Below are 24527 nucleotides of genomic sequence, written 5' to 3'. Positions count from 1 at the left end.
GAGAGAAACTAGGGGTCAGAGCGCTTGTCCGGCGGAGATCAACCCACAGCCCGTCCGGTCCGGGGACCTTGCCTCAGCCGCCGCGCCTGGAACGGACGGGACGAGGCTCGTGGGAGAGAGCTCTCCGCCTGCGTCGTTCCCGAACGGGAGAACGCGGAGGATCTGGCGCGCCCGTCTCTTTGGTTGGGTGGAGATCACCTAGCCGCGCCGCCGTTCTCCTCCCCTCGCCGCCGCTCTCTGGCTTGGCCGGTGTGACTGTGATGTGACTGGGGGAGACGAGACAGGAGGAGGCCGGGCCGGGCCGTCTGGACTTGAATTGGGCCCGAGGAGTCCTAGAAAGAGGGCGCTGGGTGAGGTGCAACTGCTTCAACAACATACCTGGCAATTTTATCCCTTCCCAAAAAAAAAACCTGGCGATTATATAGGAGTATATTTTTAAACCTGGCAATTTGTTTAAAAAAATACACTACTCTCTCCATTTCTAAATATAAATCTTTCTAGAGATTTCAATATGAACCACATAGGGATGTATATAGATGTAGTTTAGAGTGTAGATTCAGTCATTTTGCTTCGTATGTAGTCGATACCGATATCTTTAAAAAGACTTATATTTAAGAACGGAAGGACCTGAAACTAAGGCTGCAAGTGGGATGTTCCGCGGAAGCCCGTGTCTGCCCACATCCGTCGCATCGTATAAGTGGGAGGCCCGCATATGCCCATATATTTTTTTGGCGGGAACAGTGGGCATTCTACATCCCACATAGTCTCACGTAAATAATAATCTTAAGCAATTTTTTGTATTCAAAGTTGCGGCCCAACGCTCCAAAATACGTCTTTGTCCGGGAGCAACTAACGAAGGAGTACTCCTTCGGGAACCGTATAACGGTCACCTAGGGTGGGTTAAGGGCGCACCACTTGGCGTGCTCTCAGCCGCCATCATGTGTCGCGTTCTAGGCGCTTTTTTTGATTATTTTTATTTTGTTGCACGGGTTTTTGGCTTTTTAGATGTTTATTTTGGTTCTTTTGTCTTTTCGGTTTTCCATCAGTCTTCCTTAGTTTTTGGACAAAAAAATTTGAAAAACATGTACGAAAAACATGCTTTTTTTTGCTTCCGCGAAAAGCACGGCCATGCCTCTCGGAAACAGAAAAACGTGTTTTCTTATTTATTTTTTCTTCCATGAGAGACACGGCCGTGCCTCTCAGAAACGGAAAAAAACATGTTTTCCCCTTCCGCGAGAGGCACTGATTTTATTTCTCATGGAGGCACGAATTTGCTTCCGCAAGAGGCACAGTCATGCCAAAGGAAAAAAATGTGCTCCTGATTTGTTTTTCTTTTTGTTGAAAAAAAAGTTCGTCAAACCTATCAACATGGGTCTATTTTTAAAGATGACGATGCGAGGAATACAACGGTGAAAACGGTTCGAGATTTGAACACACGGTTTAAGAAATGAAACGTTTTGAATAAACAGATCGACGGAAAAAAAACTCAGAGGTTGCGACAAGTGACGCAGGCAACCTACAAGGTGAGAGTGACCTTTGGAAAAAATGTTTCTTAGTTTTTGCCCTGGATGGTAATTATGTGCCTCGACAAAGTCGCAGCCCAGCGCTTCGGCAAGCATCGTTGCCACGGTCATGTCGCAGAAGAACTGCATCGAAAATTGCTTTTTCTTTCCAGAAGCGCCACTGGCACAACCTCAAAGGAAGAGGAGAGCAGTTGCTGCTCCGTGAAAAAGTGAGATCCTTCATGTTGTTCTGGAGAGAGGAGCAACCAGGGAGAATTGATGGGATAGGGAGGGAGGTTTTTTAGGATAAATCATGCGATTTTCCGTAGCCGCTCTTCAACCTTGCAACCACATAGGGTAGGTAATTCGAGAAGGTGGAATTAGAAAATTCATAGCTGGATGGGCTTGCTCTCAACAATTTAAAAGAAATTGTTTGGAGAAGATGCAACAGGATGTACTAGTTGATGGGAAAAAAATTCACAGATGAGAGAGGGACAATGGCAAGAAGTTTGTGAGCGCAAGAAGATCGCCTAGTGTGAAGATCTACCTCAAGTATGGCTAGTCCTTCGTGGGTGTGGGTTATGATGGGATAGGCAAGATTGCTTTTTCGTGGATCCTTGGGTGGAGCCCTTCGTGGACTCAATTTCTCCGTGGAATCTCACAACCGTTATCCTTGAGACCATTAACCCTTGAGATTGAAGCCTCCATCAATATGGACGTATGATGGCACCACCAATTGGAATCGTGAGTCAAAATTTGTCGTGTGACCATAACGTTTGCATGTCTCCAGACGCATCCTCTTCTTACAATCACTTGCAATGTCTTTACTTTTCATTGCCTATGATTAAGATGTTACTAGACTTCCTTAGAATTGCTAAAGTCTGCCAAGAAATAAAATTGGGAAAAAGAAGTAGTATTTATTTGGCAGGTAGTCTAATCACCCACATTTAGACATACTTTCAGTCCTACACTTTTCCAACGTCCCCCGTCGTGGGTGCATACGTCAATTATGCTCAATGGTGTTTATGTAACTTCAACTCTCTAGCACCGAGAGGCACCCTCTCGGTTTCGAGATGGTTCCATTTGGCTTCGAAAGCCTTGCGGGTCTCCTATAAAGCCTTCTCGGCATCAGAGATGCCGGTGAGAGGTGTGTTGAGCAATTTTACTACGTGGTGTGATGAAACCAGCTTTCCAAGTGGGTGTTCCCGACCTACTTGGCGTCACCATGAAAACTCCTTGGACGAGGGGGGCCCATAGAGCCAGAGCTTGCTGTATCCTCCGCCCTGGGTCGCAGCCGAGACCCAGTGTTACTCGGGAGACAATCCCACAGACTAGCGGAAACCATGTCGCAGATATGCATGGCATCAAGTTTTTTGGTTAGGGCTCCGAACGAGAAGGCGCAGCGGTGAAGGTGAGATGCTTGTCCACATCACCAGTGAAGTCTAGAGTTTCGAAGTGAAAGCTTTGGCCCAGAACAAACTCGATGGAGAGTAGATCAGAAGACATCATGCGCAAGCCCTACCTGACGCGTCAATTGTCGTGGTATTTTCCCGATAATATCTATCTAAGCGTAGTGCATGAATCGGATATTTTAGTGGTGCACATGAGAAAATTTACACAGGTAGGGCCTCCTCGATGCGCTCATGCCCCTCTCTCTCTCACACACACAGATGAAAGGGATCAAGTAACAATTTAGCAAATAATTATTTAAGTGTTAGATTTAGGGGATAGGTTAGCTTTCATCCCACCAATACACACAAATTATTGGGAGTTAAGTTTAGAAAGAGCTAAAGATGCTCTATTAACATCTTACATGAATACTAAATTAGCTAAAGAAAATAAAATTATTGAACAAAAATTATTATTTTGATGGAAAATCTGAAAAATGTTGAAATTATCGTCGTAGTGCATGGAAAAGGAGAAAAAGGCAAAAAGTGACGAACTCACTTGGATATGTTTCGACAAACTTTATTTCAAACTAACCTGCTCATGATTAATGGGGTTTTCTTTTGCGAAGGTGGTTCGGATCTATTATCAAAGTTCATCAGAAGTACAATGACACTCAAACATAATAAAAATTATATCAAGATTCTGAGAACACCGAACGACCACTACTGCCGTCAGAACGAACCGCGTACGCACCGCTATCGCTGCTCCCATACCGGAGCCGGCATGACCTTATCGATGGCAGCCGGGAAGTCTTCGTGCACGTGCCCCTAAAGACCAGCGCCCTGGAGCTGCAGTCGTCGTCCAAAAGCTAGATGGCAGGCAGGAAGACCCCTACGCTGGAAATGCAAGGTCCATGATCACTTCTCTCGTCCTGTGAAATTCCTCGTCCTCCTCCCGATGTTCTAGATGGTACACCGACGACGACGCCTCCCGCTTGCCGAGCACCATGTCTCGTCCCCGCTTCACCTGTAGCCAGTGGTCACCCGCCAACTTCGGGCCGATGCGTTCCTCGTGGAGTCCAACGTTGACGAACAGCCGTGACTCGCTGTTGTGGGGCGGCACGTCGACAAAGCGGTTCATGTCGAACACCTCCTCGGCGCCGCCTTGCTCCGTGTCGTAGGCGTACACCTTGTGCCGGCTCGTCGCCAGCAGGACCTTCTTCTTCACGCTGCACAGCGGGACGATCTCCCGCTCCCCGCTGAGCTCGTCGCGGATCGGCCGGGGCAGGCTGCCCACGTCGACGCGGCAGCGCGCAGACCACGATGGCGACGACGGACTCCACGTGACGAGCAGGAGCACGTCGTCGACGAGGCGGTCGTGCACGACGGCGCAGAGGGCGCCGTCGAGGTTGGTGAGGTGCCGGATGCGTGACGCCAGCCGCGGCGGCGTGCGCACCCACCCGAACCGCTCGGCGCCGACGGAGAGCGACAGGATGGGCGCGTCCTGCTGCGGGTCCCAGCTGGCGCTGCCGTCGTCGGCGCAGGTTCGCCGGTGCAGCAGCCAGTAGAGGGATCCGTCGAGGGCCACGGGAGGCCTGCCGTCGACGTAGCACGCGAACCTTGGCGGCGCGTCACCGCCGGCGCAGCGCCGCCAGCGCCACTCGCCGGACGCCGTAAGCGAGCACACCTCGCACTTCTGCTGCCCGAAGATGTTCCTGAAGAGCCTGACCACCTTGTGCTGGCCGGTCGCCGGGTCGAAGCCGAGGCCGGTGCTGGAGAGCTCCAGAGGAAGCCGTTTGACCTGCATGAGCTTTGGAACCACCGGTGTTATCTCGGACGCGGATTTTTGAAACAGCTGCACCGGGGCCGCGTTATCGTAGCGGTCGAAGCGACCCGCTTTCCCTCGAGATGCCCACCGCAGGATAGTGATTTAGAGGACGTATTACCGTGTCAGACTTCTGTCACGGTTCCTGTCGTCGTAGGGTAACAGCTCCACCGTATCCTCTGTATTTTTTTGTCTCTACCCGCCCCCTTGCATACCGACGCGGGCCGTGAGCACGGCTGATTTCTCTCCCCTATACAGCGCTCTGCTCGGTCTCCCAACTCCTCGCTGTAATGGATCGGGTGCAAGGAGGCGAGTCAATGGCGCCGGCGCTCGCCGCACCGGGAACCTCCCCGGCGGCCGACTGCAGGTACTCCCTCCGTTCCAAAATAGATGATTCAACTTTCTACTAAAGTTAGTATAAAGTTGGGTCATCTATTTTGGAACGGAGGGAGTACATATCAAGACTGGATACTGGTGTACTAATCGCAACGCTCGTCCGAGATGCGTTATAGTCGATTTCTTAAGATTCCCCTCTCCTTCTTGTTTCTGAGCCGGAGCACAGATCCACCAACCAAGCCGCCGGCGACCCGTCCTCCGCAGTCAGGTCGATCGATGGAGGGTGGTCGGGGTCGGATCTATCGTGGCGTCCAGACATCCAGGATATCGCGCCATACTCTAAGTAAGTTTATCCATCTTCAGTGTGCCTGGCACATGCAAGTAGTTCATGTGCCTCGCACGTGCCATTTCAGAGTTGAAAACCCTCCGCGCGTCTGCATCCTGTGCCTTGTACATGGCGCCCGGCTGTCTTGTGCCTTGTACATGGCACGTGACGGTACCATACTCCACGGTCACATGACTGCCAGACATCTGCAGCTGTGCCATCTGCAAATGTGCTAGGCACATTATTCAACTTGGGTGTTGCCAAACCCATGGTGAGCGGCTGGTGATACGTCCGACAATTCCCATGTGCCAGGTACATGTTTTAGCATGATATACTTACCGTGATCACAATTTGTCTGATTTATGGATACACAGTTGTTGGTCTACATGTCATCGCACATTTCGTACACGGACCAATTGCAAAAGTACTTTCAACTTGTAAATCTACAACCGTTCATTCATAACTTGATATCCCTACCAACAAATACGATATTGGTTATGTCCGAGAACCGCAGTTGTACCTGACATTAAGTTCGTTACATGGGTTGACGACAGAAGAAATCAGTCTTCATAGCCAACCCAAATCATTATCATACAACGCTTGCGCCCAAAACAAGCATCCTGTCGTTACTCGGCTTTGCACTCTTATTCATTCATCGACAGACTCAAAAAATTGATGCGGCCTCCTTGCATTGTTCCCCTTGAGATGCAAAATGTCATATATGGCGCCAAACATCTGTCATCAACCTGGATATGAAAGTGAAAGTATCATCAATCAATTAACTGTTAGAAAAAGAAAATAATAAAATTAACACTAATAATGATCCATTATATATCTTAATCTTGGTCTGCATGACGATTAATCATATGGATTCAGATACGAATGATAACACTTAAAAGGGTTGTCGTTTTGAAGACGCGCTGCTGTTGTGTGAAAAAACAATACATTTGGGAGTTTCACCTGATGTGACAAGCTCAAAGAATCACATATCTTTGATGCACATGCCCAAGCATCCCCTTGTTGCTGTGCGATAAAGCCGTCATCTGCCCCGGAATATGCTGAACCAGCTGCATCTGTTGGCTGAAAAACATATGCAAAGTCGATGACAGCGCATCTCTTTCAAGAGGCAGTGTTAAAATGAATCCTATCTGGGACAGGATGGACACTAACCGTTGAAATGCCAAAAATGAAATCTCTGTTCCTCATTGAATCCATCGGTTTGTCGGCATTAATCATGGCTCTAATTTTATCTGCTGTGAAAACTTTTATTCTGGGGAACACATCATGTGCCATGCTTATCTCCCCCAGATCGATGCTGTGTAGATAGAACACCTGGTGAAAAATCAGAATACAAGACAGTATTCAGTGATGAAAACTAGCTCATTTGTCAATTACATAGATTGTATCCATAGCGTGGAATGAACATGCGCCTTGGAAATAATGCGGTAGTAGAAAAGTCTGTACCTGTAAGAAAAGCAAACATCCTGTTATGTTTGACACGGTGGTTTTCTTGCGAATGTCTTGCTTCATCTTCACAGCGACAGCACACAAGTATGGACTGTATACTCTTCAAACTTCTTATCTCCTTATTCTCTATCCCCAAACAAGCTCGCAAGTACGAAAATACAGTCTCGCTCCTATCCAGTGTCTGACCTCATCCACCATCCCTAAAAGCCATACCATATGTCTGATGCTTAGCTTGCCGATTAGTGGCATGGATAAAGTGCCACCCCAACCCTTAGATGTAATGATGTCTCGTTTCTGCTGGTCAAACTGTGAGATAACGGAGTAAACCTTCTGCACTGAACATCTGAAAGTAGGACCGTTATGCCCGTCGCCCCTGTCTGACTCATCTTCTTCCAGGATCGTGGCCAGCTTGTTAAGCTTGCTGTAATTCTGCATAATCAGAGCCATGATTAATGTACAACTCTTCTAAAATGAAAAACAATCGTTGGGAATACACTGACGGTTTGCAAATTTATATGTTGCACATCCCATGAACTAAAAATAGCTGACTCTATAAATGGATTCATGCACTCTGCAACATATCAGCTCGTCTGTACTATCAGCTCAACATGCCACCTTGCCAAGATTCGTCCATACAGCGAAGGTCATGAGCATCCGCATCCCCAATAACAAAACCAAAAAAAATATCCAACTAGACATCTGACATAATGCCCATGACATCTGCATCCCCAGGCCCCTTTCCAGAAGAACAAAACGAAAAACAAGAGCAAGTCTGCATGTCATTTTACCTGCAAGCTAAGCATCAGAAATATGAATACCTGACAAATATTGCTGTCCGGACCACGTTCCTAGTTTGTCGTGTGAACAAAGACATCCAGGGCTAATCACCCTTCTGATATGCGCCCAAAACCAAACAACGAAGTGGGTGTAGTACTCCAAGATAAACTACATCCCGACAGCAAAAGGGCCTATGCGCATTCCAGAAATCACATATTTACCTGTGTTGAATCCGTCCAATGGCCGACGGCGCGGTGTGTCTTGCCAGGCGGTGCGCGCTGTGCCCCGACGCTGGATTTCCCCGGTGACGAAACTTGTGCCGGTGCCCACTTGCACCTTGGCCCGTCCCATACACCCCAAAAGCCTAACTGTAAACATTGATTCATCCACAATAGGAACATATCAGCTAATATGTCCATTCGATCCACCTTACCAAGACTAGTCAAGACAGCCAGACTAAATGTGCCCCAACCCCGTTCGATAAATACAGATCAAGCCAGCCTGCCATCTTACCTGCATGATGACGGATTACAGATGAACACCTGAGATCTATTGCTGCCCCAACCCTGTTTCCAATCTGGCCTGCAGCGCAAATAGATCCATGAATGACCACCATCCTGCTATGCGCCCAATGGCAAAGTACATCCCGACAACCAGAGAAACCATGCGACCGGCTGAAGTGAGGTATTTACCTTCGATAGATCCGTGCAATGGCCGGCTGGGCGAGATGTCAAGGGCGGCGGTGCCCGCTGCCGCCTGGCGCTGGATTTCCCCGGCGGCCCGCCCGTCCCGGTGCCTCCTCGCCGCACCAGAACCTCCTGCGTCTCGCTCAGGATCGGGTTCCCTCGGCCGCTCTGCCCCTGCTGAATCCCCCTCCCCCGCCGGCTAGCCTGCTCCTAGAGATACAAGGGGGGGCGCATATAGACCAGAGTCACGGGCCGTGTCCCATAGCTGTTTGTCTCGTTTCTAGCTGATGAACAGTACCCTACGCTGTGTAGTAGGCGAGATCACGGACGAAGGACCTGCTAACCCGATCGATATAACCGTGGCCTGGCGATCTTACGGTAGCGGCTGGCACATATCGCGAGGTGTATGTACGCACCAGATAAGCGGGCCGGGGCGCACCTGCTCTAAAATATATTTTCGGTGTTATCTCCTCCGCCGTCTCGCACGGCGGCAGGGATACATGCTCGCCGGTGGAGAGGTTCAACACGTGGTACTCGGACAACCGGACGTCGAAGACGAGCGTCAGGCCACGGCACGGCTTGCCGGTCAGTACCAGGTACTCGCCGGCGAGGTTGCCCACGCTGAGCAGCTTGCGTGCGGCGGCGGTAGGCGGCGCGCCCCCGTCCACGGGAAGCGAGCACGCGTAGAAGGACGTGGCGCCGCCCTTCTCTGTCGGCGAGAAGAAGACGATCTCGGGGTGGCGCGCGGCTGCTGCTCTGGTTGCGTGCGCAGCGACGAAGTGGTCGGAGGCGAGGGCCGCATTCCACGCCCGGCAGACCGATCTGCAGCGCACGGCTGCGGCCACCGGCAGTCGCGTGAGGATCTGGTCGACGATCAACTCTTGGTTCAGCGACGGAGGCGGTTCGCCGTGCGACGACCTGATCCTGGAATTTGCCGGCGAGGTTGCCATCGTACGTTTGCACTTACGTACTATTCAGGCGATGTGTTGGTGACGAACGTACGTACGTACATAGGAGTAGTATACTATGTGCTTATATAGGCCAACGAACGAACAATCGTTGAATGTCGGACTGTAAAACCGTGTCCGGCCGTGCAAAGGAGTTCCTACATGCTCTCGGTTGGACACGTCAGCCATTTTTGCTAGAACTGGCGGGAGCACATGGTTCAAATGTCGGATTAATTTGCACACGTTATCCGTGACGACAACGAACACTGGTCGGTATATAAATATTCACCACTTTAGAGCATCTCCAACAGCCGCGGTAAGCGCCGCGCGCAAAAATCCTGTTTGCCGCGCGCGCTTCGACTGGTTTAGCGCGGCCGCCAGCGCTGGCTCCAGCAGCCGCGCTATAATGCAGCGCGCGCGCGCCGCTCCAGCAGAGCGCAAAAATACAACGTGCGCGCGCCGCACAAACCACATATACATTTCAAAGAAGAAGAGCAAAAATGATCAAATAAACTAAATAAATCAACAATAAATAGTTCAATTTCGTTATCATTACAACTCAAACAAATAGTTTATCGTTCAGTACAACAAATAATGCAATAAACACAACAAAATAATGCAGAAATCATGATACTCTTTGTCGTTCATACCATGCCCACCACTCTTCAATCAGATCATTCTGAAGTTCATTGTGCGTTGCCGGACGCCGAATGGCATGATAGGAGGCAATAAAACGGCCCACCCTTTCAGCCCTTCGTCGCACTCGCACGGGATGTTCAAAGAGTTCATACTGTGAGTAGTCTAAATCTTGGCCACGCTCATTCTCGATGATCATGTTGTGCATGATGTAGCAAAGCATTTGTTGATCCCAAAATCTAGCCGGTCCTCTCACAATAGCAAATTGTGCTTGCAAAATCCCAAATGCTCTCTCCACATCTTTTCTAGCCGCCGCCTGAGCATTGTGGAAATCAAGATATTTCTTACCTTCCGGCTTTTTCAACGACTTCATGAAGGTTTGCCACTTTGGATAGATGCCATCCGCTAGATAATAGCCATAATTGTATGTACGACCATTTGCTACAAACTGCACAGGTGGCAACTCACCGTTTGCAATCTTATTCATCAGTGGTGACCGGTTGACAACATTTATGTCATTCAAAGATCCAGGCATTCCAAAGAATGCATGCCAAATCCAAGTCGGGGGGGGGGGGGGGGGGGGGGGGAAGCGCGGCGGCGCGGGGATAGGCCGGGGAAGCGCCTGAACGGTCGCCGGGAGGGCGCGGATGGGGGTGGAAGCGGGAGAGGAAGTGCGAGAGCGAGCGCTCGTGTGTGCCGCGTGCTGCAGCGGGCGCCCGAAATACACCGCGCGGGGCAGTGTTTCCGACAGCGCGCCCAACTCGTTTTAGCGCGCCCAACTCGTTTTAGCGCGCGCGCGGTTTTTGCGCGCCCGCTGGAGCGACCCGCCGCGTTGCGCGCGCGCTAAAACCGACTAATTTGCAGCGCGGCGCTAGTATAGCGCGGCTGTTGGAGATGCTCTTAGCTACATATCAGCCGACTGGCTTTTACATTTTGGATCAGTCAATTTATTAACCGCTGATTGCTGCTTCAAGATGCGTGCTAGTTGTTTTTTTTTCTATTGTGTGTGCTGTCCTGTATTGGGCTGGACGTTTTTTGATTGACTCCTATTTTGAGTCAGCCGATTTCTTGTTGGGCTGAAGCCCGTTATGTGTTTTCTTATTAGGTTGTTTATGTGTGTATTTGCTTCTGTTTTTTGTCGGTTTTTATGGGTATATTTTGGATGTTGGGTGAATACAAAACAAATACACGTAAGTAATTTATAATATGTGTATAAATTCTAATTCTGTGAAAAATGCACTATTATGTGCTTATTTCTTACATAGTATTAAAATAGTACGGTTTCATTATAATTATATTTTCTGTTAAATTCCACTACCATATGCATATTCTTGCATAATATTGAAAGCACAATTGTTTGTATATATTGTGTATAAATTTTGTTCTTGTTTGATTATTTAATAATTTATTTCTTCTTAAAGGGTAATATCAATGCAACTAACTCATTCTTACTTAGAAAACTTCATTATTTTGACTTTGTTGTAGTAGTTATTTCATATTTTTTCTGAAGGGTAATATCAAAACCACTAATTCATTTTTTTCTTACAAAACTTCATTATTTTGTCTTTGAATAGTGTTTATTTCATTTTCTTTCTTTTTTTAATGCCAATACCAATGTCTCTAATTCATTCCTTCTTAAGAAACTTTCTTTTTTTGAGAATTCTACTATTATATACATATTCTTGCATATTATAAAAGGCGCAATTTTTGCGTAAAATGTGTGCAAATTTCTCATTTTTTTTAAAATTTTGTTTCTGTGTCTATGCATATTTCTTTTTCTTATTTTCTTTCTTTTATAAAGTGCAATTTTGATGCATAGTTGTGCACAATTTTTTTATTTCCTTTCTTCTTAATTGAAATGCATTACTTCAGTTACACCATGTGCAAATTATAGTAGAATGCGAAAAATGCACTATTATATGCTTATACTTTGCATATTTCAAAAAGTGCAATATCAGTGCAAATTGTGTGCAAGTTCCGAAAGGTTTTTTTTCTTTTTTCTTTCTTTTATTGGTTATTTTTTGTTTTTGTGGGTTTTGGCTGAGTGTAATTATATGCATACAAATAATATATAATATTAGCCCAAATTTCCTGATTATATGATTATTTTTGCATATTACGATAAAGTGCAATTTGAGTGCAAAGTTGTGCGCAAGTTTTTTTATTTTCTTTCTTCTTAAAGAAATAGATTATTTCAGTTACACTTTGCGTAAATTACTGTAGAATGCGAAAATGCAATATTATATGCTTATTCTTTGCATATTTCAAAAGTGCAATATCAGTGCAAATTGTGTGCAAGTTTTGAATTTTTTTTGGTTTTTCTTTTATTTATTGGTTATTTTTTTGTTTGTTTTTAGTTGAGTGTAATTATATACATACAAATAATATATAATGTTGCCCAAATTTCAGGATTATATGATTGTTTTCGCATATTACGATAAAGTGCAATTTGAGTGCAAAGTTGTGCGCAAGTGTTTTTTATTTTCTTTCTTCTTAGAGAAATAGATTCTTTTAGTTACGCTTTGTGTAAATTATAATAGAATGCGATAATTGAACTATTATATGCTTATCTTTGCATATTTCAGATAGTGCAATCTCAGTGCAAATTGTGTACAAATAATATATAATATTAGCCAAAATTTCCTGATTATATGATTATTTTTACATATTACGATAAAGTGCAATTTGAGTGCAAAGTTGTGCGCAAGTTTTTTTATTTTCTTTCTTCTTAAAGAAATAGATTATTTCAGTTACACTTTGCGTAAATTATTGTAGAATGCGAAAATGCATTATTATATGCTTATTCTTTGCATATTTCAAAAGTGCAATATCAGTGCAAATTGTGTGCAAGTTTTGAATTTTTTTTCTTTTTTCTTTTATTTATTGGTTATTTTTTGTTGGTTTTTAGATGAGTGTAACTATATACAAACAAATAATATATAATGTTGCCCAAATTTCAGGATTATATGATTGTTTTCGCATATTACGATAAAGTGCAATTTGAGTGCAAAGTTGTGCGCAAGTTTTTTTATTTTCTTTCTTCTTAGAGAAATAGATTCTTTCAGTTACGCTTTGTGTAAATTATGATAGAATGTGAAAATTGCAATATTATATGCTTATCTTTGCATATTTCAGATAGTGCAATCTCAATGCAAATTGTGTACAAATAATATATAATATTAGCCCAAATTTCCTGATTATATGATTATTTTTGCATATTACAATAAAGTGCAATTTGAGTGCAAAGTTGTGCGCAAGTTTTTTCATTTTCTTTCTTCTTAAAGAAATAGATTATTTTAGTTACACTTTGCGTAAACTATTGTAGAATGCGAAAATACATTATTATATGCTTATTCTTTGCATATTTCAAAAGTGCAATATCAGTGCAAATTGTGTGCAAGTTTTGAAATTTATTTCTTTTTTCTTTTATTTATTGGTTATTTATTTGTTGGTTTTTAGATGAGTGTAACTATATACATACAAATAATATATAATGTTGCCCAAACTTCAGGATTATATGATTGTTTTCGCATATTACGATAAAGTGCAATTTGAGTGCAAAGTTGTGCGCAAGTGTTTTTTATTTTCTTTCTTCTTAGAGAAATAGATTCTTTCAGTTACGCTTTGTGTAAATTATAATAGAATGCGAAAATTGCACTATTATATGCTTATCTTTGCATATTTCAGATAGTGCAATCTCAGTGCAAATTGTGTACAAATAATATATAATATTAGCCCAAATTTCCTGATTATATGATTATTTTTACATATTACGATAAAGTGCAATTTGAGTGCAAAGTTGTGCGCAAGTTTTTTTATTTTCTTTCTTCTTAAAGAAATAGATTATTTCAGTTACACTTTGCGTAAATTATTGTAGAATGCGAAAATGCATCATTATATGCTTATTCTTTGCATATTTCAAAAGTGCAATATCAGTGCAAATTGTGTGCAAGTTTTGAATTTTTTTCTTTTTTCTTTTATTTATTGGTTATTTGTTTGTTGGTTTTTAGATGAGTGTAACTATATACAAACAAATAATATATAATGTTGCCCAAATTTCAGGATTATATGATTGTTTTCGCATATTACGATAAAGTGCAATTTGAGTGCAAAGTTGTGCGCAAGTTTTTTTATTTTCTTTCTTCTTAGAGAAATAGATTCTTTCAGTTACGCTTTGTGTAAATTATGATAGAATGTGAAAATTGCACTATTATATGCTTATCTTTGCATATTTCAGATAGTGCAATCTCAATGCAAATTGTGTACAAATAATATATAATATTAGCCCAAATTTCCTGATTATATGATTATTTTTGCATATTACAATAAAGTGCAATTTGAGTGCAAAGTTGTGCGGAAGTTTTTTTATTTTCTTTCTTCTTAAAGAAATAGATTATTTTAGCTACACTTTGCGTAAATTATTGTAGAATGCGAAAATACATTATTATATGCTTATTCTTTGCATATTTGAAAAGTGCAATATCAGTGCAAATTGTGTGCAAGTTTTGAAATTTATTTCTTTTTTCTTTTATTTATTGGTTATTTATTTGTTGGTTTTTAGATGAGTGTAACTATATACATACAAATAATATATAATGTTGCCCAAATTTCAGGATTATATGATTGTTTTCGCATATTACGATAAAGTGCAATTTGAGTGCAAAGTTGTGCGCAAGTTTTTTTTTATTTTCTTTCTTCTTAGTGAAATAGATTCTTTCAGTTACGCTTTGTGTCAATTATGATAGAATGTGAAAATTGCACTATTATATGCTTATCTTTGCATATTTCAGATAGTGCAATCTCAGTGCAAATTGTGTACAAATAATATATAATATTAGCCCAAATTTCCTGATTATATGATTATTTTTGCATATTACGATAAAGTGCAATTTGAGTGCAAAGTTGTGCGCAAGTTTTTTTATTTTCTTTCTTCTTAAAGAAATAGATTATTTCAGTTACACTTTGCGTAAATTATTGTAGAATGCGAAAATGCATTATTATATGCTTATTCTTTGCATATTTCAAAAGTGCAATATCAGTGCAAATTGTGTGCAAGTTTTGAATTTTTTTTCTTTTTTCTTTTATTTATTGGTTATTTGTTTGTTGGTTTTTAGACGAGTGTAACTATATACATACAAATAATATATAATGTTGCCCAAATTTCAGGATTATATGATTGTTTTCGCATATTACGATAAAGTGCAATTTGAGTGCATAGTTGTGCGCAAGTTTTTTTTATTTTCTTTCTTCTTAGAGAAATAGATTCTTTCAGTTACGCTTTGTGTAAATTATGATAGAATGTGAAAATTGGACTATTATATGCTTATCTTTGCATATTTTAGATAGTGCAATCTCAGTGCAAATTGTGTACAAATAATATATAATATTCGCCCAAATTTCCTGATTATATGATTATTTTTGCATATTACGATAAAGTGCAATTTGAGTGCAAAGTTGTGCGCAAGTGTTTTTTATTTTCTTTCTTCTTAAAGAAATAGATTATTTCAGTTACACTTTGCATAAATTATTGTAGAATGCGAAAATGCATTATTATATGCTTATTCTTTGCATATTTCAAAAGTGCAATATCAGTGCAAATTGTGTGCAAGTTTTGAATTTTTTTGTTTTTTCTTTTATTTATTGGTTATTTTTTTGTTTATTTTTAGATGAGTGTAACTATATACATACAAATAATATATAATGTTGCCCAAATTTCAGGATTATATGATTGTTTTCGCATATTACGATAAAGTGCAATTTGAGTGCAAAGTTGTGCGCAAGTTTTTTTTTATTTTCTTTCTTCTTAGAGAAATAGATTCTTTCAGTTACGCTTTGTGTAAATTATAATAGAATGCGAAAATTGCACTATTATATGCTTATCTTTGCATATTTCAGATAGTGCAATCTCAGTGCAAATTGTGTACAAATAATATATAATATTAGCCCAAATTTCCTGATTATATGATTATTTTTGCATATTACGATAAAGTGCAATTTGAGTGCAAAGTTGTGCGCAAGTTTTTTTATTTTCTTTCTTCTTAGAGAAATAGATTCTTTCAGTTACGCTTTGTGTAAATTATGATAGAATGTGAAAATTGGACTATTATATGCTTATCTTTGCATATTTCAGATAGTGCAATCTCAGTGCAAATTGTGTACAAATAATATATAATATTAGCCCAAATTTCCTGATTATATGATTATTTTTGCATATTACGATAAAGTGCAATTTGAGTGCAAAGTTGTGCGCAAGTTTTTTTATTTTCTTTCTTCTTAAAGAAATAGATTATTTCAGTTACACTTTGCGTAAATTATTGTCGAATGCGAAAATGCATTATTATATGCTTATTCTTTGCATATTTCAAAAGTGCAATATCAGTGCAAATTATGTGCAAGTTTTGAATTTTTTTTGTTTTTTCTTTTATTTATTGGTTATTTTTTGTTGGTTTTTAGGTGAGTGTAATTATATACATATAAATAATATATAATGTTGCCCAAATTTCAGGATTATATGATTGTTTTCGCATATTACGATAAAGTGCAATTTGAGTGCAAAGTTGAGCGCAAGTTTTTTTTTATTTTCTTTCTTGTTAGAGAAATATATTCTTTCAGTTAAGCTTTGTGTAAATTATAATAGAATGCGAAAATTGCACTATTATATGTTTATCTTTGCATATTTCAGATAGTGCAATCTCAGTGCAAATTGTGTGCAAGTTTTGAAAGTTTTTCCTTTTTCATTTCTTTCTTCTTAAAGTGTTTTGTACTTTCCTAGAAAATTTCATTATTTTGATATCGTGTTTTAAAAGATTATACCAATGCCACGAATTCGTTCTTCTATAGAAAACTTCATTTTCTAAGATTTTATTTCATTTTTAGTTTTCTTTTCATTTCTTTTGCAAGGATAATGCCGATGTCACTAGTCCATTACTTTTTAGAAAACACTTTGTTGCGGAAATCTCACTATATTATGCTCAGTTTTGCATAGTAATAATACATTTTCCATATATGTGTATGTATATAAATAAATATATGTGAGAGTGCTATCCATCCGTGAGATCGCACATGTATAAAAATAAATATACATGTGCGAGATTGCACATATAACCACTAACCATTGCATGCAAATATGTGTGAGAGTGATATTCATTGATAATCGTTTTTTAATCCATTCATTGGTCATTTACAAAGGCTTGGCCAATACTATACTGCCGTACTAGACTAGAGCAGCCCATGGTCCAGCTGTGGGCTTGTGCAGACGCTGGGTGGCGTTGCCTGGCATTGTGCAGATGCTGCATAATTGACTGAAGCAGAGTTTGGGTCAATCGACTAACCCAATACTCATTTCAGTCAATTGGGCGGTAGCCAGTCCCAATATTCACTGCATTTCCAAAAATATTCACTGCACTTCCGAAAATGGTTTCAAAGGATTAAAATATGTCGCCTTAAATGTTGTTTGGAAATATGTACATGCATTCCAGAAAATATTTGCAACACATTCAGAATGTTCTGCCTTCCAAGCACAAAGATGATAATCAAGTTTATGTTAAGTTTCAAACCTTTTATCTTTTTGACAAGGAACACCACTGAAGTAAATATAATAATTCACGAATGAACCACTAAAGTAAATTACATACAGTACCCAACAAAACTTATATCCTAAAAAAACATAATATTACACCAATGGTCGTGTACTTGTAAAACATATAACAAACAACAACAAAAATTAAATAGAGCAAGATGGGGCAAATGAAACAATTTATGACAAAATTAAAACTATGTAACTGAAAATATAAGAAAATAAAAAATGATCTGTCAAGAATTTATAACGTTTTAATTTGTAAATAATAAAAATAAAAATTGATCAATTTTATAAAGACGAGCAGTCATAGCAAAAAGAAGAAGAAGGAAACCAATAACTTGGCCTCTAACTGCTTGAAATATACCAAACCCATGAATTTACACATATCATGAGCCAACTTAGAAGGAAAGTTACAAGAAGAATCGGGTGTACAATCGTGCTGCAATGCTTGAATTTCTACAGCACATCCTTATACATTTTATACCAATTTTGTAAAATAGCATTGTGTTCTCAAGTAAATTAGAATACACACTTACTTTCTTGGGTTTTGATGTCACAGTGTTGGGTCCATTGTTTACTTTTGCAAAGAGAGAAACACAATTTTTCCTTTTTGATTTGTTACCATATTTCACTTTAATTTTGGAAAACAACTCGATTATAGTAATTTATCTAAAAAAAGAGCTCAAAGCAACAAGAAAAAACACAAACATCAAAGATTCCTGATAAACCTAAAATATTACTGCCTCCAGCCCATAATATACGAGTGTTTTAGACACTAGTGTAGTGTCAAAACGCTCTTATATTATGGGACGGAGGGAGTATCAAAGAACTATAAAATCATCACCTCTATCTCCAGCTTTTGCATTGCAATTGAAAGATCGAGGATGTCGCCTAGAGGGAGGGGGGGTGAATAGGCGCTTTAAAATAATTACGGTTTAGGCTTGAACAAATGCGGAATAAACCTAGCGGTTAATTTGTCAAGCACAAAATCTAAAACAACTAGGCTCACCTATGTGCACCAACAACTTATGCTAAGCAAGATAAGCAACTATGTGATAGCAAGATATATGACAAAAAACAATATGGCTATCACAAAGTAAAATGCATAAGTAAAGGGCTCGGGTAAGAGATAACCGAGGCACGCGGAGACGACGATGTATCCCGAAGTTCACACCCTTTCGGATGCTAATCTCCGTTTGGAGCGGTGTGGAGGCACAATGCTCCCCAAGAAGCCACGAGGGCCACCGTAATCTCCTCACGCCCTCGCACAATGCAATATGCCGTGATTCCACTAAGGGACCCTTGAGGGCGGTCACCGAACTTGTACAAATGGCAACCCTTGGGGGCGGTCACCGAACCCGTACACTTTGGCAACCCTTGGGGGCGGTTACCGGAACCCGTCAAATTGCTCGGGGCGATCTCCACAACCTAATTGGAGACCCCGACGCTTGCCCGGAGCTTTACACCACAATGATTGAGCTCCGAACACCACCAACCGTCTAGGGCGCCCAAGCACCCAAGAGGAACAAGCTCAAGGGTACCAAGCACCCAAGAGTAATAAGCTTCTCAACTTGAAACTTTCACGTATCACCGTGGAGAACTCAAACCGATGCACCAAATGCAATGGCAAGGGCACACGGAGTGCCCAAGTCCTTCTCTCTCAAATCCCACCGAAGCAACTAATGCTAGGGAGGAAGATGAGAGGAAGAACAAGAAGGAGAACACCAAGAACTCCAAGATCTAGATCCAAGGGGTTCCCCTCACATAGAGGAGAAAGTGATTGGTGGAAATGTGGATCTAGATCTTCTCTCTCTTTTCCCTCAAAAACTAGCAAGAATCCATGGAGGGATTGAGAGTTAGCAAGCTAGAAGAAGGTCAACAATGGGGGAAGAACACGAGCTCAAGGGATAAGGTTCATTGGGGAAGAAGACCCCCTTTTATAGGAGGGGGAAAATCCAACCATTATGTGCTCAGCCCGCACACGAGCGGTACTACCGCTCGGGCGGAAGAAGCTGGGAAAAGGAGCAACAAAACATGAACCTTGGGGCGGTAGTACCGCTTATAAGCGGTACTACCGCTCATCCCAGCGGTACTATCGCTGGAGGAGCAGAACACGGGACCAAATGAGGCAGGGCAGAGCAGAGTACGATGACAGTAAAGCAGTAGCGGTACTACCGCCCGACCGGAGCGGTACTACCGCTTATAGGCGGTACTACCGCCCAAACGGAGCGGTACTACCGCTTATAGGCAGAACTGTCGTGCCTTACTGCCGTGCCTTACTGCCGTGCCTTACTGCCGTGCAACTACTGCTAAACCCGACATGAAAAGTGCAAGACCCAAAATCGAGGCGGTAGTAGAGCGGTACTGGAGCGGTACTACCGCTTGACGCTACAAGCGGTACTACCGCTGCCACCGCGGTACTACCGCAGGGAGAAAAACAGAACTGCCATAACTTCTTCATATGAGCTCCGAATTGAGCAAACTCAAGCTTGTTGGATACAAGACAACGAGTAGCATCAAAACAGAGAAGATAAACCTCCAACAGAGAAGAACCGACAGAACCTCCAACATCGAAAACATCATAGAAGATGCATGCGAACTCCGTTTTCGATGAACTCGAGCTTGTCATCAAGATGACCATAAGCTCCAAAACTCACAAAAAGAACCAAACAAGAACCAAGAAAGATGATGCAATGATGCAATGGTTTGAGCTCTCTACGAATGATATGATCAAGTTACTCATCGAGAGCCCCCCTTGATAGTACGGCAAACGATCCTAAAACTCGGTCTCCCAACTACCATCATGAGACCGGTAAAATAGAAAACCTATCAAGGGCAAACCTTTGCCTTGCACATGGTCCACTTGAGCTAGATGATGACGATCTTGACTCCCTCAAGTTGGACCACCTTTCTTGATTGTGTTGGCTCGATGAAGACTAGTTGATTGCTCCCCCATACTCCACTATGGGTGAGCCACTCTTCCGCACATCTTCACAAGTCCATTGTCACCACAATGGACGGCAAGCTTCAAGCATTTGATCTCTTCGTGATGCTTCACTTGAACTTGCACACCACAACCTAACCCCACAAAGAACTCTCACGAAGATCATGGGTTAGTACGCAAAGCGTAATTGACAGTGCTTACCATACCATGGGATCGCTTGATCCCTCTCGGTACATCTTCTACGTTTTGTGTGTTGATCAACTTGATTCACTCTTTGACTTAGTCTTGATCAACCTCTCACATGACCAAACTTTAGGTAATTCCTTGAGTGGCACCTTGGTCATCACAAACTCTCCTTGAAACCAACAGATGGACTCCAAGAAAAGCCTATGGACATCCTTCAAATATGACTCAAGGCAACCATTAACCCATAGAGATTGTCATCAATTACCAAAACCAAACATGGGGACACCGCATGTTCTTTCAGCAATGTTCTTCAATGTGTTAGTAAAGAAGCTGAAAAAAAGGTCACAACAATGATGCAAAGGGAGTAACTCACTTTCAAAGGGCCCATCAATATTTTTTTGAACCATAAGCAGGCCCACATAGTATTCATATCTTAATCTTGCTTTGTCACATATGGAGCATTGGAGCCCATTAGCTTCTTGTGGTCCACGTGTTGTCCGGTATTATTCTTTTCAATGAGAAGGGACTACATGCCACCCGTTATCATCATGTTTACTCATGTATGCCTAAGAGAGCCATCCCAACTAACTTATTTATCTAAACATTCAAGTATGACATCTCACTATATAATTATGAATGGGATAAGACCCATCTCAACATGCAATCATGCATGAAAAAAGACTCACCACAAATATTCAACCGGAAAAATATTTTCTAATTAATTATTCTACTTATATTCAATAAATATTGTTACAACTATACATAATCAAATGTAATGAGTCATATGTACTCCCTCCGTCCCATAATATAATAACGTTTTTGACACTAGTGTAGTGTCAAAAACTCTCTTATATTCTGGGATGGAGGGAGTAGTATTTTAAATTTTGATTCTCATGTTATCAACCAAAGTTTTTCTCAGCCAATTACCACAGCAACGCGCGGGTATCCTCTAGTTTATATAGATCTGTGTTAGTAATTATCCATTCACCTTTTAACCTACAAGGAAACTGCTATAGTTGCCCTCTATGGTGGACATAGAGATGATTTGAGTGTGGCATATTTCAGGATAACTGTTTTACAGTGTGCACAAACATGACAAGACTTAGCAGTATTGACAATTGAGTAGCTAGTTCGGCAAAAATCTCTCAAGCAAGCAATAGCTCGCTCACTGATCTCACTTGTGAAAAAAGGGGCGACTTATTCACCAGATACCTAAAAACAAATACTCCGCTTCTTCTTCCTGCGCATGATGTTTTGCGTCCCACGCTGCCGATTATCGCCAGCCGGACTACCACCCCAGTGGCGTAGCCAGGCCCTAGGCTACAGGGGCCATGAGCCCATGACATTGGGCGTGGCTGCTCGATTATTAGTTGGCTGTAGCTAGAAAACACTATTTTGACACTGTTCAGTACTGTACAAAGGTTGTTGGCCCGCGGCGTGTTCCCAAGCTAGCTATGCAACTGACACGAGTGGATTTTTGAAACCCGGCTGTATTGGAGGATCTTATTTTAAATACTTTAAAAATCACATTTAAAAAAAAGACACTCGGTGACCGCACACAACTGGCACGACTGACATTCTTGTACCCACCCATCAAAACAGTGGCGCTGTTGTACCTCTATATAAACGTGATGGATCGTTCATCAGATAAGCTGCCACCAACCATTCATAACGTCGTGGTCACGGCCATGGCTTCCTCCTTCTCCAGACGCTTCCTATGCCTCCTTCTCCTCCTGGCCGTCTGCCTCCATGGCTCCCCCGCCACGTCCCGCCCGGCCACCGAGGGCACTGACCCGATGACGCTGTGGATGATGGAGCAGCGATTCCGGCGATGGAAGGCGGAGCACAACCGGACCTACGCCACCCCGGAGGAAGAACGCCACCGGCTCCGCGTCTACGCCCGCAACGTGCGCTACATCGAGGCCACCAACGACGACGCCGGCGCCGGGCTCACCTACGAGCTCGGCGAGACCGCCTACACCGACCTCACCAGCGACGAGTTCATGGCCATGTACACGTCGCGGGCGCCGCCCCTCTCCAACGACGACGACGAAGCGCCGATGATGATGATCACCACCCGCGCCGGCCCGGTCGACGCCGGTGGCCGCCGGCAGCAGGTGTACGTGAACGAGTCGGCCGGGGCGCCGGCGAGCGTTGACTGGCGAGAGAGAGGCGCCGTCACGGCGGTGAAGAACCAAGGGCAGTGCGGTACGTTACGCTACGCTACGTGGATGGTGGGCCGTCGCCATCCACGTATCCATCGTTCATTTCTTCCCTTGGTCTCCAATTATCGTCACCTCCTCCCTGTAAACACATGGCTGTCTGTAATCCACATGCTTGCATGTGCTCCTGCTGGCCGCTGCCTAGCTTAGCTAGCTGCTTCATCATTAGGGATCAGACAATTGCTCACTTAACTGTCATGCACACTGTTAATTGTCAACTTAGCATTATAGTATTAGACAGTTGGCCAATTTGCGGGGTCTCTTGTGGATGTATTCACACCTAATATGCAGGAAAAAAAAGCATTTCCTGGCAGGTGGTCCAGGGTTTGAAATTTCGAAAAGAAAAGTTTTTGGACCTTAACGAACTGACCGGTTTTCATTTTTTAGAAATTATTCAAATAACATCATCATAGTCTAAGGTTTTTATAATGAAAAGTTTAATTCATTTGAAATATACTTATAATTTTAAAATAAATATGTATATTACAGTGACCATCAATTTTTTTTGTCAATTTGAACCTTTTGATGGTCGATCATATGATTTGAGGAACAATATAAACACCTATCTAATTTCTCTTGCAGTCCTTATGTATGTTCTAAATTCATTATCTTTGACAGGATCATGTTGGGCATTCTCCACTGTAGCAGTGGTCGAAGGAATCCACCAAATCCAGACCGGGAAACTTGCCTCACTCTCAGAGCAAGAACTGGTGGACTGTGATAAGTTGGACCATGGTTGCAACGGCGGAGTGAGCTATCGTGCGCTGCAGTGGATCACTTCGAACGGCGGCATCACCTCCGAGGACAACTATCCATATACGGCAAAGGACGACACTTGTGACACCACAAAGCTTTCACACCATGTTGCTTCCATCTCAGGCTTCCAACGTGTGGCAACAAGGAGCGAGCTATCATTGACAAACGCGGTGGCCATGCAGCCTGTGGCGGTGTCGATCGAGGCTGGTGGGGCCAACTTCCAGCACTACAGGAATGGTGTGTACAATGGCCCATGCGGGACACGGCTGAACCACGGCGTCACAGTGGTCGGGTATGGGGAGGATGAGGTGACTGGGGAGAGTTACTGGATCGTGAAGAACTCGTGGGGTGAGAAGTGGGGCGATAGTGGGTACCTCAGAATGAAGAAGGACATCATAGACAAGCCCGAGGGGATCTGCGGCATCGCCATTCGGCCATCTTTCCCGTTCATGTGATGTGATCATGTGTGGTGTGCTTGGTTCATTGTTCTTTCCCTAGCAGACCAAAGCGTAGTCAACTTGTTATTACAAGTACAATACTTGTAAGGTATTTAATACATGCTTCTAAAAATGGGAGTATATTCAAACATTTGTGAATAATAAACATGGGAATTCCTTGAATTGTTCATGTGGATTCAGCATTTTAATGATTTTTCTATGAGCTTTTAGGCTTTTTAGTGGACTTGGGTGTCCAATAGGTCAAGTCAACTGTTTGGAATTTGTTGGAAGCTACATGTCGTACAGTGAGATTGATATGACTATAGCCCAAACCTAATAGCAATATCGCTGAGCCACTCCATTGCGTCATGCAAACAAGGTCCGAATGTCCATATCTACATAAAAGGCCCAAAAGGCCTAGATAAACTACCTCCCAAACTTGATACTGCGATGTTTTTAAAGGAAAATCCATCATGGCAATTTGTATTAATAGGGAATAGCAGTTACAACATCC

At 42.5% G+C, this 24527-nt stretch overlaps 3 protein-coding genes across 6 annotated transcripts; 1 reads left to right on the top strand and 2 right to left on the bottom strand.

Moving 5' to 3' along the window:
* Window positions 1–3700: 3700 nt before the first annotated feature.
* LOC123115010 (uncharacterized) lies at window positions 3701–9292 on the bottom strand. The gene is made up of 9 exons (XM_044536323.1): window positions 8612–9292; window positions 8313–8516; window positions 7842–7988; window positions 7030–7272; window positions 6841–6906; window positions 6547–6708; window positions 6337–6456; window positions 5457–5597; window positions 3701–4814 (listed from the first exon to the last, which is right to left on the bottom strand). Exons 1-9 carry the CDS (start codon window positions 9254–9256, stop codon window positions 3783–3785), a joined length of 2760 nt encoding a protein of 919 aa, XP_044392258.1. The 5' UTR covers window positions 9257–9292; the 3' UTR covers window positions 3701–3782.
* LOC123113121 (uncharacterized) lies at window positions 5793–8577 on the bottom strand. Of its 4 annotated transcripts, none has more exons than XR_006455913.1 (7): window positions 8313–8571; window positions 8134–8202; window positions 7842–7988; window positions 7171–7272; window positions 6841–7043; window positions 6337–6708; window positions 5793–6122 (listed from the first exon to the last, which is right to left on the bottom strand). XR_006455913.1 is itself a non-coding variant. In XM_044534263.1 (7 exons), the coding sequence occupies exons 4-7, from the start codon at window positions 6904–6906 to the stop codon at window positions 6021–6023; spliced, it is 450 nt and encodes a 149-aa protein (XP_044390198.1). In that variant the 5' UTR covers window positions 6907–7272; window positions 7842–7988; window positions 8134–8202; window positions 8313–8572; the 3' UTR covers window positions 5793–6020. The 4 variants fall into 4 exon arrangements, 1 of the variants encoding a protein (XP_044390198.1); XM_044534263.1 differs by having other exon boundaries at window positions 6337–6456; window positions 6547–6708; window positions 6841–7272; window positions 8313–8572; XR_006455916.1 differs by having other exon boundaries at window positions 6337–6691; window positions 6841–7272; window positions 8313–8577.
* A 12922-nt stretch (window positions 9293–22214) lies between the features above and the next one.
* LOC123113120 (ervatamin-B) lies at window positions 22215–24196 on the top strand. The gene is made up of 2 exons (XM_044534262.1): window positions 22215–22806; window positions 23439–24196. The coding sequence occupies exons 1-2, from the start codon at window positions 22230–22232 to the stop codon at window positions 24029–24031; spliced, it is 1170 nt and encodes a 389-aa protein (XP_044390197.1). The 5' UTR covers window positions 22215–22229; the 3' UTR covers window positions 24032–24196.
* The last annotated feature ends 331 nt before the right edge of the window (window positions 24197–24527 follow it).

The sequence above is a fragment of the Triticum aestivum genome, chromosome 5B (genome assembly GCF_018294505.1).
Source record: "Triticum aestivum cultivar Chinese Spring chromosome 5B, IWGSC CS RefSeq v2.1, whole genome shotgun sequence".
NCBI lineage: Eukaryota > Viridiplantae > Streptophyta > Magnoliopsida > Poales > Poaceae > Triticum > Triticum aestivum.
The sequence above is the reverse complement of the archived record's forward strand: the minus strand, read 5'-3'. Positions and strand labels throughout refer to the sequence as shown.

Coding starts and splice junctions, on each gene's coding strand:
- LOC123113121 (XM_044534263.1), bottom strand. CDS start 6,906: ATGAAGCAAGACATTCGCAAGAAAACCACCGTGTCAAACATAACAGGA. Junction 6,709..6,840: donor GATGTTTGCTTTTCTTACAG/GTACAGACTTTT, acceptor ATTTTTCACCAG/GTGTTCTATCTACACAGCAT. Junction 6,123..6,336: donor CTTTGAGCTTGTCACATCAG/GTGAAACTCCCA, acceptor TTTCATATCCAG/GTTGATGACAGATGTTTGGC.
- LOC123115010 (XM_044536323.1), bottom strand. CDS start 9,256: ATGGCAACCTCGCCGGCAAATTCCAGGATCAGGTCGTCGCACGGCGAA. Junction 8,517..8,611: donor GTGATCTCGCCTACTACACA/GCGTAGGGTACT, acceptor TTGTATCTCTAG/GAGCAGGCTAGCCGGCGGGG. Junction 7,989..8,312: donor ATTGCACGGATCTATCGAAG/GTAAATACCTCA, acceptor CAATGTTTACAG/TTAGGCTTTTGGGGTGTATG.
- LOC123113120 (XM_044534262.1), top strand. CDS start 22,230: ATGGATCGTTCATCAGATAAGCTGCCACCAACCATTCATAACGTCGTG. Junction 22,807..23,438: donor GAAGAACCAAGGGCAGTGCG/GTACGTTACGCT, acceptor TATCTTTGACAG/GATCATGTTGGGCATTCTCC.